This window comes from Ostrea edulis, chromosome 3 (assembly GCF_947568905.1).
Source record: "Ostrea edulis chromosome 3, xbOstEdul1.1, whole genome shotgun sequence".
In the NCBI taxonomy this organism is placed as follows: domain Eukaryota; kingdom Metazoa; phylum Mollusca; class Bivalvia; order Ostreida; family Ostreidae; genus Ostrea; species Ostrea edulis.
Window position 1 is genome coordinate 71,159,106 of NC_079166.1, and position 15,007 is coordinate 71,174,112.

At 36.2% G+C, this 15,007-nt stretch overlaps 2 protein-coding genes across 2 annotated transcripts; both read left to right on the forward strand.

Annotated features, from left to right (window-relative positions):
- Positions 1-6,556: 6,556 nt before the first annotated feature.
- LOC125676900 (uncharacterized) lies at positions 6,557-8,542 on the forward strand. The gene is made up of 4 exons (XM_056158772.1): positions 6,557-6,697; positions 6,773-6,834; positions 6,927-7,055; positions 8,209-8,542. Exons 1-4 carry the CDS (start codon positions 6,585-6,587, stop codon positions 8,484-8,486), a joined length of 582 nt encoding a protein of 193 aa, XP_056014747.1. The 5' UTR covers positions 6,557-6,584; the 3' UTR covers positions 8,487-8,542.
- A 3,753-nt stretch (positions 8,543-12,295) lies between these two features.
- Positions 12,296-14,332, forward strand: LOC125676258 (uncharacterized). The gene is made up of 3 exons (XM_056158773.1): positions 12,296-12,893; positions 13,426-13,593; positions 13,740-14,332. Exons 1-3 carry the CDS (start codon positions 12,836-12,838, stop codon positions 14,036-14,038), a joined length of 525 nt encoding a protein of 174 aa, XP_056014748.1. The 5' UTR covers positions 12,296-12,835; the 3' UTR covers positions 14,039-14,332.
- Positions 14,333-15,007: the final 675 nt, after the last annotated feature.

Sequence of the window (15,007 nt, forward strand, 5' to 3'; positions counted from 1 at the left end):
GGTCGGGGTTCGAATCCCGGCCGCGACAGACCTAATTCGTTAAAACAGGTAGTGATAGTTACATCGACAAACGCTCGGCATAAGGTGTAATCGTCACGGATCCTCTGATATGACGTTTAAAACGGATGCCCCGTGTCACAATAGGTCTGGCACGCTAAAGAACCCACACTGCTCAATGGACGAAAGCGCCGAGTAAGGGTCTAAATATGAAGTCCTTTACCGATCTTGGTGACGTCTCCATATAAGTAAAAAATTTCCAAGAGAGACGTTAAACAAGATACAGTACAATTCACCAAAATGTTTTTTTTTTTCTAAATAAGTGAATATACTCATTAAAGATTGTGAAATTATCAAAATTGTTAAATATGATAAGACAGAAGTGAGAAAGGAATATTTCTCTTGTTGCTGTACATGTCTGAACGATTAATAGAATTACTTGTAGGTGAACGTTCGATACAACAGTAGAGTACTTACTTTGATTGACTGTCTTTAAATAAAGACAAGTCTTGGAAAGGTAGCTTTTCTTCCTTACAAATCTAGTTGTACGTGGTGGCAATATAATTAGTCATTAGAGATTCCACTACCCTACAAACATGTCGCCTCCAATAGGTTCTCAAACACAAAACCTACAAGTACAATTTCAGAAAAAGTCATCATTTTAAAGTTGCAAATGTTGAACTATTTTTATCTTTACAGATATTAAAGCAAAAGTATTGTCAATTTGTGCAATTCTATGGGAGTGCAGAATATCACAAAACAAAATAAAATATTTCATTCAACTTCTTTCCATTCAAATGGTTTCGCTATCCATTATGATGGAAAAATATTGCCCTTGAATTTGTTTGTTTCCTGGAAGTTGGGGTTTAGGTTAAAGTTTTGTTTGGGTTTTAAGTTCTTTGTTTTGCTACATTGCCAATTGATCATTTCTTAAATAGATTCGTATAACAATTCTATTTTGTCGATACAATGATAGCACATACAATGATGGTCCATACAATGATTCTCCATACAATGATAGCCCATAACCGTAGAAGAAGTGGGGCGTGGGGTCACGTAAATATATAATGTACAGGTCTCTCCATTTTCCTTCCAAAAGTGTAAATTAATTAACGAATTAACGAAGTTAGTCGCATATGATTATTCTATTACAATGTGCTTCCGATGCCTTCTAAGCTCATTCACCTGTAAATATAAACCAGTGTACAAGCTATAACTAGGCCAATATAGAGTTAAAAAATGACACATATACTCTCACTAATATTAAAACTGATGAAATTAATAAAAAATATCAAGACTAACAAAATACCAATAATGCATTTCGTGAAATATTGGGCCAACTAAGGGCCAATACCAATCATCCAACAAACGGTTCTCTCTCACTACAACAGTTGTATGGTATTACACCGACAGATAGCCCAACCTTGGCCCCACAATGAATGGCCAACTATCAGTATTGCTTGTTGGGTCATCGTTGGGCCAATGTAGCTAACCCAACCTACCACAAATTGGCATTGGGTAACGATGGACTGCTATCTGGTGCATTCTGACATACTGATATTTGATCCACTGTTATGACATATCTACAACGTTGTTATGAACAATTCCTTCAGTACATAAATGTTTGCTTTAGCATATTAATATATAATGGATACCTGCCGAGTTCAGAATATATATTTGTATATATATTGTAGACAGTGGAGGGGTGGTGGTATGTACACAACATCTGTACACGTACACTACCCTCACTTCACGTATCTGTGCATTATACAAGCACTAGTGTTTGCACGGCTTTATAAGACACATGAAAGACTGCATGGAAGATAATGACAAGGATGTCACTAAGGATCAACAAGCTCCACTTTTAATTTGGTGTCTTTGTGCATCAAAAAAAAGTATTTCTCATCTCTCACAAAATCTTTAAAGAAGAACACTTTAACAAGAAATGGTAGATGTTTCTCATTATTCATGGAAATAATTGTCATTAACATTGTATTCTTTTAGTCCCTTAACTGGTCCTGTGGAATGCAGAACCACACGACCTCTATCCTTGCCCTTGGTGACTAGGTACACATACTTCTGAATAGCAGTTGACCTTTGCTGTTCACTACAACAGCATTTTTCAAGACCACCAATTCTTTTAACACAACTTTCAAGAAATGCAATACAATGGGAAAGTCTAAAAGATTGAAACACACAACAGTCAATGTACTATGATTATTATTGTATGCTTGTTTATAAGGAACTCCATGAGAGTAATTAAAAATATTTTTAATATTTATGATCAAGATTCCTTATATATTTCTTTCAAGCTAAACAAGGTCATTATGATTTGCATTGAAGATGGTTATTCTTCAAGGGGCATTAGCTGTCATTTTGATACCAAACATTTAATTAAATGAAAATTGCTCCATGTCATACATGTATATTTCAATAATAACACCAGTATTGAATTATTTCAAACACCTTTTAACCTCAAAACAGGCACATAAATGTGTATAAATATAGCATGAATTCTGGTAATTAAATAATTATTGTCTTGTAAGACAATAATTCGTCCTTATGTATTTCTGTACACTAAAAGTGGCAATCTATCGTTTTATTAGGTTTCTCTTGTTTTTGTACAAAATAAATGCTTTTATTAAGCATTAATATATATACTACTCAAAATTTGATAAGGATCACTAGGTTATATGTGTATAATTTACCACTAACATAACAAAATACATAAATTTGACTCAGAAACGTGTTTACTCAGGTTATGATTGAAAATTCATGAACGGCATGAACTTTTTTCAATACGGAATACTTGAAATCTGATAACAACACCAAAAGGCATTTCATTACAAAAAGTTAACGGCAAACCAGAGAAAGAATTACACAGGTTTTGGGGATAGTCCATCATTACACTTAGTCGATGAAGTGTCAATACCGGGTATGGCCTCCCCTTGCATCAATGACGGCTTGACAACGTCGAGCCATGCTGTCAATAACCACCCGGATGTTTCGAATGGGAAGGTTGTTCTACTCTTCCACGAGGGCGTTTCCGAGCTCTGCCAAAGTCGTGGGTTGTGCTCTACGGCGTGAAAGGGCGACCTGCAGCATGTTCCATACATGCTCAATCGGGTTCAAGTCCGGCGAGCGCGCTGGCCAGTCCATACGGACCATTGTCTACTGCTGAAGGTACTGTTCCACCACTCTGGCTCGATGAGGACGGGCGTTATCATCCATCAGGATGAACTCAGGACGAACAGCACCAGCGTAGGGTCTGACGTAAACATCGAGGATCTCATCCCGGTACCGCACCCCCGTCATTGTTCCTCTCTCCAGGACATGAAGATCTGTTCTTCCATCCCTGCTGATTCCATCCCAGACCATGATGGAAACACCACCATAACGGTCATGTTCACTGATGTTGGCATCATGGAAACGTTCACGTTGTCGTCGCCACACTCGGTGCCTCCTGTAAGTAAAGTCCAAACAATACCTGGACTCATCGGTGAACAGAACTTGAACCCAATCGTTCTGTGTCCAAGTGACATGATCTTCAGCCCAGTCCAATCGCTCCCGCCGGTGTCGAACAGTCAGAAGGACTCGAACACATGCCCTTCTCGAATTGAGACCTGCATTGTGAAGCCGATTCTGTATCGTCTGAGTGGACATATTCACTCCCGAAGCGCTCAGGAGGTCGTTACGTAGGCTGGTTGCTGTCCAGAATGGATGGCGTCGTGCCTGAAGAGCCACGAAATGGTCTTGGCGTTGGGTTGTCGTCCTCTGACGACCACCCCCATGTCGGTGTGCTGCTGTACTAAAAGTTTGCTGTCGGTTCCAGGCCCTGTTTACAACGCTCTGGCTGACGTTTAGTGCATATACAACGTCACGTTGTGAATAGCCAGTGTCAAACATTCCAATACATCTGCCCAGCTGTTCTGTCGTCAGGCGACGCCTTACACGTTGAGGGGGTATTGTGTTGATAAACCTAGTGTAAACACTCAAGTGAGTTTGAAATTTTAGAAAGAATCAGACACCGATGCCTGAGTGAAAATCGTGCAATAGTAGCAAAAGCATAAACTGTGATGAGAAACGCATTTCCCATGGCATGACATGCACGTGCAAGTTTGTTGAAGACGTTTTTGATTTCACTTAGACACAATATTGCCAATTATGCAGTTATTGATTTTTTAAACTGAAAAATATCTATGATCCTTATCATATTTTGAGTAGTATATATATATATTCAAGACAGCTTACTTGAATATTGTATACAATTAAATATAACTACACAATGCGATATACAGATGTATACTATATATACATGTTAAGGGTTTCTACATTGATGTTCGTCTTGAGTTGGCTTATAGTACTGTGTTAATTAATCCACTTCTACTCAATTCAGAGTGAGTAACAACATGCTCAGTCCAACAACATAGGTGTGACCGGTCGACAGGGGATACTTACTCCTCCTAGGCAGCTGATCCATCCCTGGTGTGTCCAGGGGTCCGTGTTTGCCAAACTATCTATTTTATATTGCTTGTAGGATTTATGAGATTGATCACTGTTTGTTATCTTCACCTTTCACTGTGTTTACTAGTTCTGGTATGCATGCTATAACTGATAAATTTGATTACATCCCTCGGGAGTCCCATTTTCATCTTAACACTTTAGTCTCCCCCAGGCCCTCCTGCCTTATGTACACTCCCCGAAATCATTGTCTTAAATATTTAAAGCATTTATGTCAATATTGAAACGGGGTTCGACGAAAATATAATGATCATTTCGATGTAATGGTATTGTGAAACCAGTAGGCTAATTGGGTTAAGTTTCGCATTTCATTCATAACATCAGCATAGATTAGATTAGCCCTGCTTACCTTATCTCACCTCAGCTCTGGTATGTCCAGAGATCTGTTTTCCCTACTTTCAGTTTTGTATTCTTCATGGGATTTATGCGATTAATCGTTGTTCATCATTTTCACTGATCTATTATAACGGTAAGAAAGAAATAAAGAAAGAAGTTTTTCCTTCAACGTCTCCGCTTCGTTTGTTTATTGCCGCCATTGCGCACTATCATTCCGGATAACTACTATTTACCGGATACGTCTCTTTCGTTTCGCTTACTTCCGCGCGAGACCATGGGTTGTTTTCATCTGCCCGTGTAGCACATTCATAGATAATGAGTATTTCAAATCATTAGGTGTTCACTCCTACAAGCGCAGTTTTCCCATCTTCCGTATGGTGTTCACCGATTTGTTCTTGATTTTGTACAAAACAAAATTAAAACTGATATGAAATTAATAAAAACTATCAAGACAAACAAAAAATACTTACAAACTTGCAACATTCGTCGGTCTCATCATTTCCATGTGCAATTTTTAAAAAATGGCGCAGTCGGTCAAAGTACCCTGGATGCTGATTACCCATAATGCATTGTGGGAGAGACATTGGGCCAACTAAGGGCCAATACCAATCACCCAACAAACGGTTCTCTCTCACTACAGCAGTTGTATGGTATTACACCAACAGCTAGCCCAACCTTGGCCCCATAAAGCATGACCAACTATCAGTATTGTTTGTTGCATGGGTCATCGTTGATCATCAATACAGCTAACCCAACCTACCAAAAATTGGCATTGGGCCAACGATGGACTGCTATCTGGGGCATTCTGTCATACTGAGATTTGATCCACTGTTACGGCACATCTATAAACTTGTTATGAATAATTCCTTCTGTATCAAATTATGATACTTTATCATCACATTCCATCAATATCGTTGATTTCTGTGACAGGGCCGATTTTGACCTTTCGTGGGTCTACTCCTTTTGGGTATGCATTAGATTCAGCAAATGAAGAGCGTCAATTGAAGATTGTGTTAATTACATGCATGCTTCCCATATTTATGTAGCAATATTCCATTATCACCTTCATATGGTATTTATATATCTCAACTGATTCGATATGCAAGAGCTTGTTCTACGTATAGTCAGTTTTTAAATCGAGGTAAGCTACTGACAAACAAGTTGATGGCACAGGGGTTTCAACAGTCTCTATTGAAGTCAGTATTTCGCAAATTCTATAACGATCTAGTTCGTCAATACAACCTATCATTGGGTCATATGCTGTCTGAAGTGTTTCATACTGATTGTTAAGCCGCTTTTGACACACTGATTTTGACTGTGGATAACTCGGTTTACCGGATCAGGATATAGGGCTAACGGCGGGTGTGACCGGTCAAGAACGGATGTGTACTACTCCTAGGCACCTACTCCCACCTCTGGTGTGACCAGGGGTCCGTGTTTGCCCAACTATCTATTTTGTATTGGTTATAGTAGTTATGAGATTGATCACTGTTCGTTTTCTTCACCTTGCATGGAACATTGAACAGTTTGACATATAATAGGTGGAAAATAAATTCATGAATATGACACAAACAAGGAAAACTCTATATTTTATCTTCGATGATCAAGTACGTCTGCGTTTTATTTAGTAACACTTGTTTTAACCTTCTGCAGCTGTGCTTAACACGTGTTCGATTCAGTACTTTATATTTGCTTGGTGTTTGACATTCAGCTTGTAATTTTGAAACCATATGTACTTTGACACTTTTATCAGAGAGATGGAACATACCATCAACATGTTTGTCAAAATGAAATATTTACCTTTGTTGATGATGTACTGTGTGTATGAATATTTTCATTTCATGTGAGTACGATGTATAATTAAATCAGAACATTTTATGATAGAAATGTTCTTTCTGTTTCCTTACTTCTTTTACAGAAACACTCAGAAGACTTGCCCCGAAAATTATAGATTTAGTTTTTCAAAGGAAAAATGTATAGGTATGTCTTTATTTTCATTATAAGCATTAGTTTAGACATTGCATATTCTATTATTACTATCCATCCAAAATATTGTTATCCACATGTTGCAGAATGTGACGCCGGTTACCACGGTTTGAATTGTTCTTTGTCCTGTCGATTTCCTAATTATGGTGAAGATTGCCAGAACCTTTGTCAATGTAGACTGGAGCTTTGCAGTCATATTTCAGGATGTGCTTACGGTAAGAGAAAGATAGAAATATAAATAGAGAATACATACGAGAATACATGAATACTTTGTAAGTCGTATTTGATTGGATGATTTCTTTAAAATTAACTACATTTAGTGTAGTGTGGGGTCTAAGTTTTAATAACTTGCTCTTAATCATTTTTAATACACACATCTATCTATCTATCTATATAAAGCACAGAAAATTTCACTTTATTTGGATGGCCACTTCCGCCCCTACCCGGGGTTGAACTCACGACCTGTGGAACCAAATCTCCAAGCAGCATGTAACGTGGTGAAAATTCCATCGTTATCAAATGCAAGTTTTATGACTTGCCTAGATAGTCGAGCGGTCTAGCGCGCTGGTTACATGCTGCTAGGAGATATGGTTCCACAGGTCGTGAGTTCAACCCCGAGTAGGGGCGGAAGTGGGTATCCAAATAAAGTGACATTTTCTGAGTTTTATATCAAATATTTCTTCACTTAGGGCAGTTATGTTCATTTAAGAGTTCATTGCTATTTCTGTGCTTTACTTGATATTAAATATTTCTTCACTTAGTGCAGTTATGTTTATATATATATATATATATATATATATATATATATATATATATATATATATATCATATTCAGATCAAAATAAATGATACATGTACATATAGCTGAATTTAGCTTTAGAATACAGAAATGAAAAATTCACCATATCCATTTCATGTCCACTATACTAATGAACGCAAATGTAACATCCAATCTTGTGATGAAATATTTGGATGTAAATGGATTATTTATCATATATAATTGTTAAAAAGTCATAATTTCAACAATACTATTTTCTTGATGTGGATAAGATTTAGAAATGTAATGCGTAGAAACTAATTCACTTAAATTTCTATGCGAGGTCGAGGTGAATTGATTTAGAATTACTTTGACTACATTGCAAACCAATAATTAAATGCTACAAGCTTTTCTCTCAATCAAATTAGCTATCTCTTCAGAAATCCTTGAACATGAGTGATGAAAAATTCTTTATATCAACCAAGATTTCTAGATATGATTTGTAAAGATGTACAACAAAATGTGTGTATTCGTTTAAGCATATTCATCAATAAAATATTATAAAAAAAAGCTGCAAATTTGAATATCAACTAGCGACAAATGAATTGCAGATGCAGATAATGAAGATGATTGTTCAAGTAAGAATATCCTGATCAGTGTTCTGGCGATAGGCGGAACTTTACTCATTATCGGAGCCTTCGTTGTGATTTGGAGGGCTAACAGGAAGTTCTTCACAAGACATCTAAGAAATAACGCCCATTATGTTGCTTCAGTAATGGCAGAGCAATTTAGTAATGCACCCACTACAAGTGTATATCACAGGACGGCCAACCCAGTAAATGCTACCACAGCAACTGACAATGGAGCGTATGCATTCGCAATACAATGAAATACGAAAATGTCAATCTATAGTGACGATTATTCTTATATGTATTAGAGAAATAAAGAAATATAGCTTTGTCAATCTTTGCGTTGAATTTTAAGAAATAAATTTCATTTTTTGAAAGCCCAGGAGGATATGAATTATTCATATTACTCTACTACTACTACTACAAAAATCAGGGCGAGAAGGAACCAGCCAACGAGGCGGATTTTGCATGTAAAAATAACGGGGAAAGTACAAGGTCAAAAGATTATAACCCCTCATGTTGCCACATGTTTGATACATAATACTTGATTATTAAGGACTTTACTTCAGATATTACTCTGTTTTCATTGCATGGGCGGAGTGCAGTAAAGTTTAGTCCTGATCCTATCTCGTTGCCTGAATACACGCGATGGCATTCAATGGAATGGCAAGTCTTGCTGGAGGCGTTCATTTCCGTTGCAAAATGGCACACAGCAATGCTTATCCTGATCCCAGTTCGCCATGCCCCGCTTTCGGCATCAGTTTTCTATTTGAGAGTGGCGATTATGGATATGCATTAATAACAGACAGCGATAACGGCAACCTAAACTATATATTGCGTTTGCATAATGAATTGGACTAGGACACGATTACAGTAAAGTAGAGATATATGACTAAATTGCACATTTGGATATGAATAACATGGAAAACAAACATTGAGTGATGATATCTCTTATTGAATATATCCTTATAATGAATAGGTTAAAGGTTGATACAGACAATAGTAGGAAGCGGGGTATGACGTGTTACAAACGACATGGGGTACCATCAACACATCTCACATTTATCGCCGCATGATGTTCAGACTAATTGAAATGTTTAGTGAAAATAAATTATTTTATTCATTTCGATTTTAGGATTGATTTAACAACAACCAAAGAATTTACGAAATGCTGACTTCAAACAAGACCACCACCAACTTGCTTGTCAATAGCCTGCTTAGATTGAAAAACTGATCATACGCGTAACAAGCTCTTGGGTATCGAATCAGTTGAGATATATGAATACCATTTGCAGATAGTAATGGTCTTTTGCTAAATAAATATGGGATGTTGACGATGGAGAAGCTAAAATCCTCCCGTTTATCATAAAGTCGAGTTGTTGTTTGCTGTTAATATCTATTTTCAATCAAATATCTCAGTATGAAGCAGATGTTGACGACTCTGATGTGTGTTTTATTTCGAGTTCACAGGAATATATCGAATATATTTCCAGTAATATATGAGTTTGGTGATTCCGAGGTAATCACCATTTTGTTTAACACTGTGCAGTTTTGATTCTTTCAAAATCATTAAAATGACGCCATAAATATAAATGTACCTATCAATTCTGTTAAAATAGACCATCAAATGTGGTTACCTGTTTCATATGTATGATGTGTGATGTTAATGACCTATCGTTGTTCAGAAAAAAAACCCGCTAATTGAATAGTTGAATGATACAATGCATTACGGTGACGCCAATACTGGTATACGGAACTACTGTAGGTGTTACACGTACACATATTAATATGTTGGTAAACTTTTCTCAAGTACCGAGAGATTTAGTGCCGTGCAAAAAGAAGGACCAAATCGAGTGGCGAGAGAAAATTGAACAACATACTTATTACATTTTTCATACGAGTACTTAGATTGTGTTTGTGTGTTATTGCACAAATTTCATGTCAAAATTGTCACTCTGAAGAAATTCCAGTAGAGCATTTTCCTAAGTACCCTTGCCTACAAATGTACTTTCATCTGATAGCGAGTCTAACTGCTATCACTCGAGGCATAGACAAGGCATATTATAAGATACACGTAACTATAAAAGTGAAAAGTGGCCAGCAAGCCTGGCATGGGTTTCCGGACTCCTATAATGGTAGACCGTGACCGGTCATCACTAACCAGTCCTGCTTCAACGACTAAAATTTGCTTGTTGTAAGAAGCGACTAAGAGGTGGTTTTTCGGATGGGACTGCAAACGCCGAGGCCACGTGTCACAGTAAGTGTGACACTATAAAGATATCTCCTTACACAAAGGCCATAAGCGCCAAACATAGCTCTAAATTTTATAACCCTCCACCGGCAATGTTGACGTTTCCATATGACTGAAAAATTCTCGAGCGGGACATTAAACAATTTACAACCAACCAACAAAGCAACCCGGCACTTGATTTTGTAATGCCTTATTCCGTTTCGAATTTTGTACTATTTAGGCACTTCCGTGATTAGAAATTTGAATGAGATGACTCTCGATAAAAAAATTATTAAAAGTATGCAATGGATAGACAGCTGTTATTAGAGGATTTTAATCATTGAAGAAGAATTACCGGGAGTGAAGGGGGCTCTGAAACTAGATGGTAAGTAGCGTAAATAACTTTTGATTGATAAATATATCTCATGGGGGACGGAAAGGAGTAAATTGAGTTGCAAGCCTTGTTATATATTATGAATCAGTGGGATAAGACATTTTTAAAAACGTGGATATATTAGTGATCTGTGGTAATGACACATGTAGTTAAGCTTCCTGAAACATAAAAGAAATGTAAAAAGAGACACCATAAATTGGATAAAATATTTATTCATGGTTCGAATTTCCTCCATTGTTTACAAATAGTTTATATTACAATATCCTTGACCCAGACGCCTATGGAAAAACATGATAATGGAATCGTCTTCAGAATGTTTCAATTCAGAATTTATCAATGTGTAATTTCTTATGGGTTTTCCCCATTTTTCTTCACGCTATTTTCTAGCTCTTGCAACTTCTCATTACTAAACACTGATTTAAATGCAGGAAGTATTGATATTTGTTTCATAGCCATTGGTTTCAAATGCGAGAAAAGATAGATGTTCTAGCACCCATTTAAATCGTACAACGAGCTTCAACTTGATGTTAAGTTAAAACATACACAATAATATGTTGCAATCGCAAACTGAATATCAACAGATTGGCAACTGCATACTATTTTGAAGAAAAAATTTCCAAATGATGATCCAGCAAACGTAAAGAACTTATAAAATATCCACAGAGATTTTATTGAACACTGTAATGACACACACGAGTAGAGCGTAAAGGGAAAATCATATTTTTCAAATTTAAAATCACGAACTTGATAAACATATTTGACTCAAAGTCATGATAAAAAAAAATTAGGCTGATTCTCAGTTGCTAACTTCTTGGGTATTATTAACACCACCATGTACATAAAACATAACGATCTAACTTACGATATGCTGTTGGGCATAAGACGTTTAGTCAACTGAAGGTAAAACCCTATCGTATTTCGATAATATTTCAATTTACATTTCCACATTTTTTTTCATTTCAAATTTGTTTGAGTCTAAATCAATGTGGAAAGAACGGACTTACCATAGATATGAAACGTTTCGGACAGCATTGGACACAGTGACAGGTTAAATGGTAAATTAGATCGTTACAACGACCATATGATTTGCAAAATGTTGATTTTCAACGAGACTATTGAAAATCTGTAAAATCAGTCAGGAGCGTGCCTCGATTTAAAACTGATCATAGTCAGAACGTTGCTATGATGAGCTGAAGTCATCCTATTTGTTCTTAAAGGCTATAGGGTCTATCTTTTATCTCAAAAATGACATTTGCAAAAGCTCCAAAAAAACAAATTTGTAATATTATTATGAGTTATCTATAGCTGCAGTGCTTTGAAATTGAAGTCATTTTGACGTTTTAGCCCTTTATAAAAATGTGTCTGGAGGACAATATATTAAACTGGTACCCCGCTGATTGGTGGCCTCACACAAACATAAGAGATGCGAAGTCAAAAGGGTACCAGTTTAGCCAAGTGAGAACAGGGAATTATTTTTTGTAATTACTATCGTATCCAATGTGTTTGTAAACATTTTGAAGAACTTTGTGTGATTTTCTGGTTATGATCTTAAATTTTGCCACCTTTTTGGAACATGCATCCACACCTTTTGTGACACGGGACCGCCCCATTTAGTCTCCTCTTACGACAAGCAAGGGGGTACTGAGGACATATTCTAACCCGGATCCCCACGGGATTGCTTGGATATATTGAATCGACATAGCTTGCGTTTTTTTCTGATTTAGACAGTCACAACACAGGATTAAGTGAAATGAAATTTTATTATTTGTACTGATTGAGTAAAATAACATATTTTTTTGTAAATGAACAGGAATAACATGTTCCCTCTTCCTTATTGTTTAACGTCGAACTATTCATATTATTGGCTCTGATATTTGCTCAATGCAATTTGTCATTCTTTTGAAATTGGTTTTTGTATTACTCAGCAACAGGAACGAGTTGGATTTTATCAGGAATCAAATAACGGTTTTCAACAGACAAGGGACATGTTGATCACGATATTTCTATTATGTGCTTCACTTTCTGTATGTTTCGGTTTACATGGTAAGTGAGTGTGTATTTTCCTGTCAGCACAAGGTTGTAGCAGACTGCTATACACAATGCAAATTGACTATTTCTGCTAATGCAATGGTTAACGAGTTTATTTTTCTATATCCAACATATTCATTTACATAGAATATTCATTCAAGTATCAAGATACAGTCGGGTCGAAACTGCGCATATATTATGACGTAGATTTAAAAGAACGGACGATTGGTTGGTTATTTTTTAGAATAAACGCCGTTATGGTAATATTTCTACCATTTTACCAATCAACGCGTCCTCAATGGTAGGCATGAAATTTGAGCATAGTTTTCGTTAAGCATTAGTAAATATCCGTTATTGAAATCCCGTGCTGTTCCTCCATTTGTGTCCGAATTTGGTTTTGAGATTAGATACACCCTCCGAGTAAAAATCTCGCAAAAATTACGCATTTCTGTTTCAGTGTTTGTTAGCGAAGCATATGAACATTATTTCATCTATCAAACTTCTCAATTCTTCCGGATTGTATATTAAGAATGGTTTTACATTTAAGAATGTAACGCTGGTTTCTATGGAACAAACTGCTCAATACCATGCAGGCATCCCAATTATGGCTTAGACTGTCAAAGGTTTTGTAATTGTGAAGAACAGTTGTGCAACGCAACATATGGATGTCTTTACAATTTTACCACATTATCCGATGACGGATATATAAAACCAAGTAAGATTTTCAATTAAATGAATTTGTTATTTTTATCTTAAACCTCACGCTAATTTCTTAAAGTGACACTTCTCAAAGATAAATTACTTAGCTGTACATGTACAATGCAAATTCCTATACATGTATATTTAATATTTTCTCCACAGCTATACCTTTAGAAGAAAACAAAACCATGGAAACACATTCACAATTAAACCTTATACTGATAACGATCATAACATCGTCTGGTTTTCTGCTCGTCATCATCTCAATGATAGTTGTATATCTTGCTAATAAAAAGCACCTGTCCCGAAGGATCCTTAAAACTGAGAAATATATTGATACTGTCATAACAGATCTTCCAGGGAGCAGATGGAGGGATACACCACGTGACAATGCTGACGGTGAAGGGCGTCGTCCATCTAGATATGAACAATTGTCGCTAAATTTAAGTACTGATCTCTAAATCTAGTTTGTGCAATACTGATATGATGAATACTTGATCATTAGATGGACTGATTGATTTAATTTTCACGTCGTATCGGAAATTATTCACCATAAGGAGACAACAAGTTCGCTTAAAGTGCCACGGACATATGCTAGAGCTATATACGAATTTATTTGTGAGGATCCATTTTTGTGCCAACACCAACTGTGACACTGAATTTCAGTTAAGGTACATCTAAACATGACACGAGACTTTTAAAATGTCTCCTGGTTGTTTTGTTGTCAATTAGTAAAATGTTTTTAAATATTTCCAAACATATTGAATTGTCATTAGAATGTATGCACTTCAAAATCATAACTTTGCAATTCATATGATTTGTATGATTTGTATATATGTAAATCAGATATAATGTTATGTGAAAATGATTCATGAATTAACGATGAAAGTAGATTAAACATAATTCCGACATCAGAACTATATATGATACAAAGAATCATTTACCGTACCTATACTGGATTACAAAATTTCAACAACAAAAAAAAAAAAACAAACAAACAAAAAAACAACAACAACAACAAACAAAAAGCTTACAAACTGATTTAACATTGCTGGATCTAGTAAATGTTCTACCAATTATGTATCTTTACTCCTCTTGAAAATACTAACTGATGAAAGGTGAAGATAACAAACATTGATCAATTTCATAACTCCTATCAGCAATACCAAATAGAGATTTGGGCAAACACGGAACCCTGGATATACCAGAGGTGGGATCACGTGCCTAGGAGGGGTAAGCACCCCCTGTCGAATGGCCACACCCGCCGTGAGCCCTATATCTTGATCAGCTAAATGGGGTTATCCGTAGTCAAAATCAGTGTGTCATGAACAGCTTAAGAGAAGCTGTCAGTAACCATTGAGAATTGTCTTTAAAAAAAGTTGAAAGTGCAAAAATTCAAATCTGTACGAAACTCTCACACTTTTGTGCAT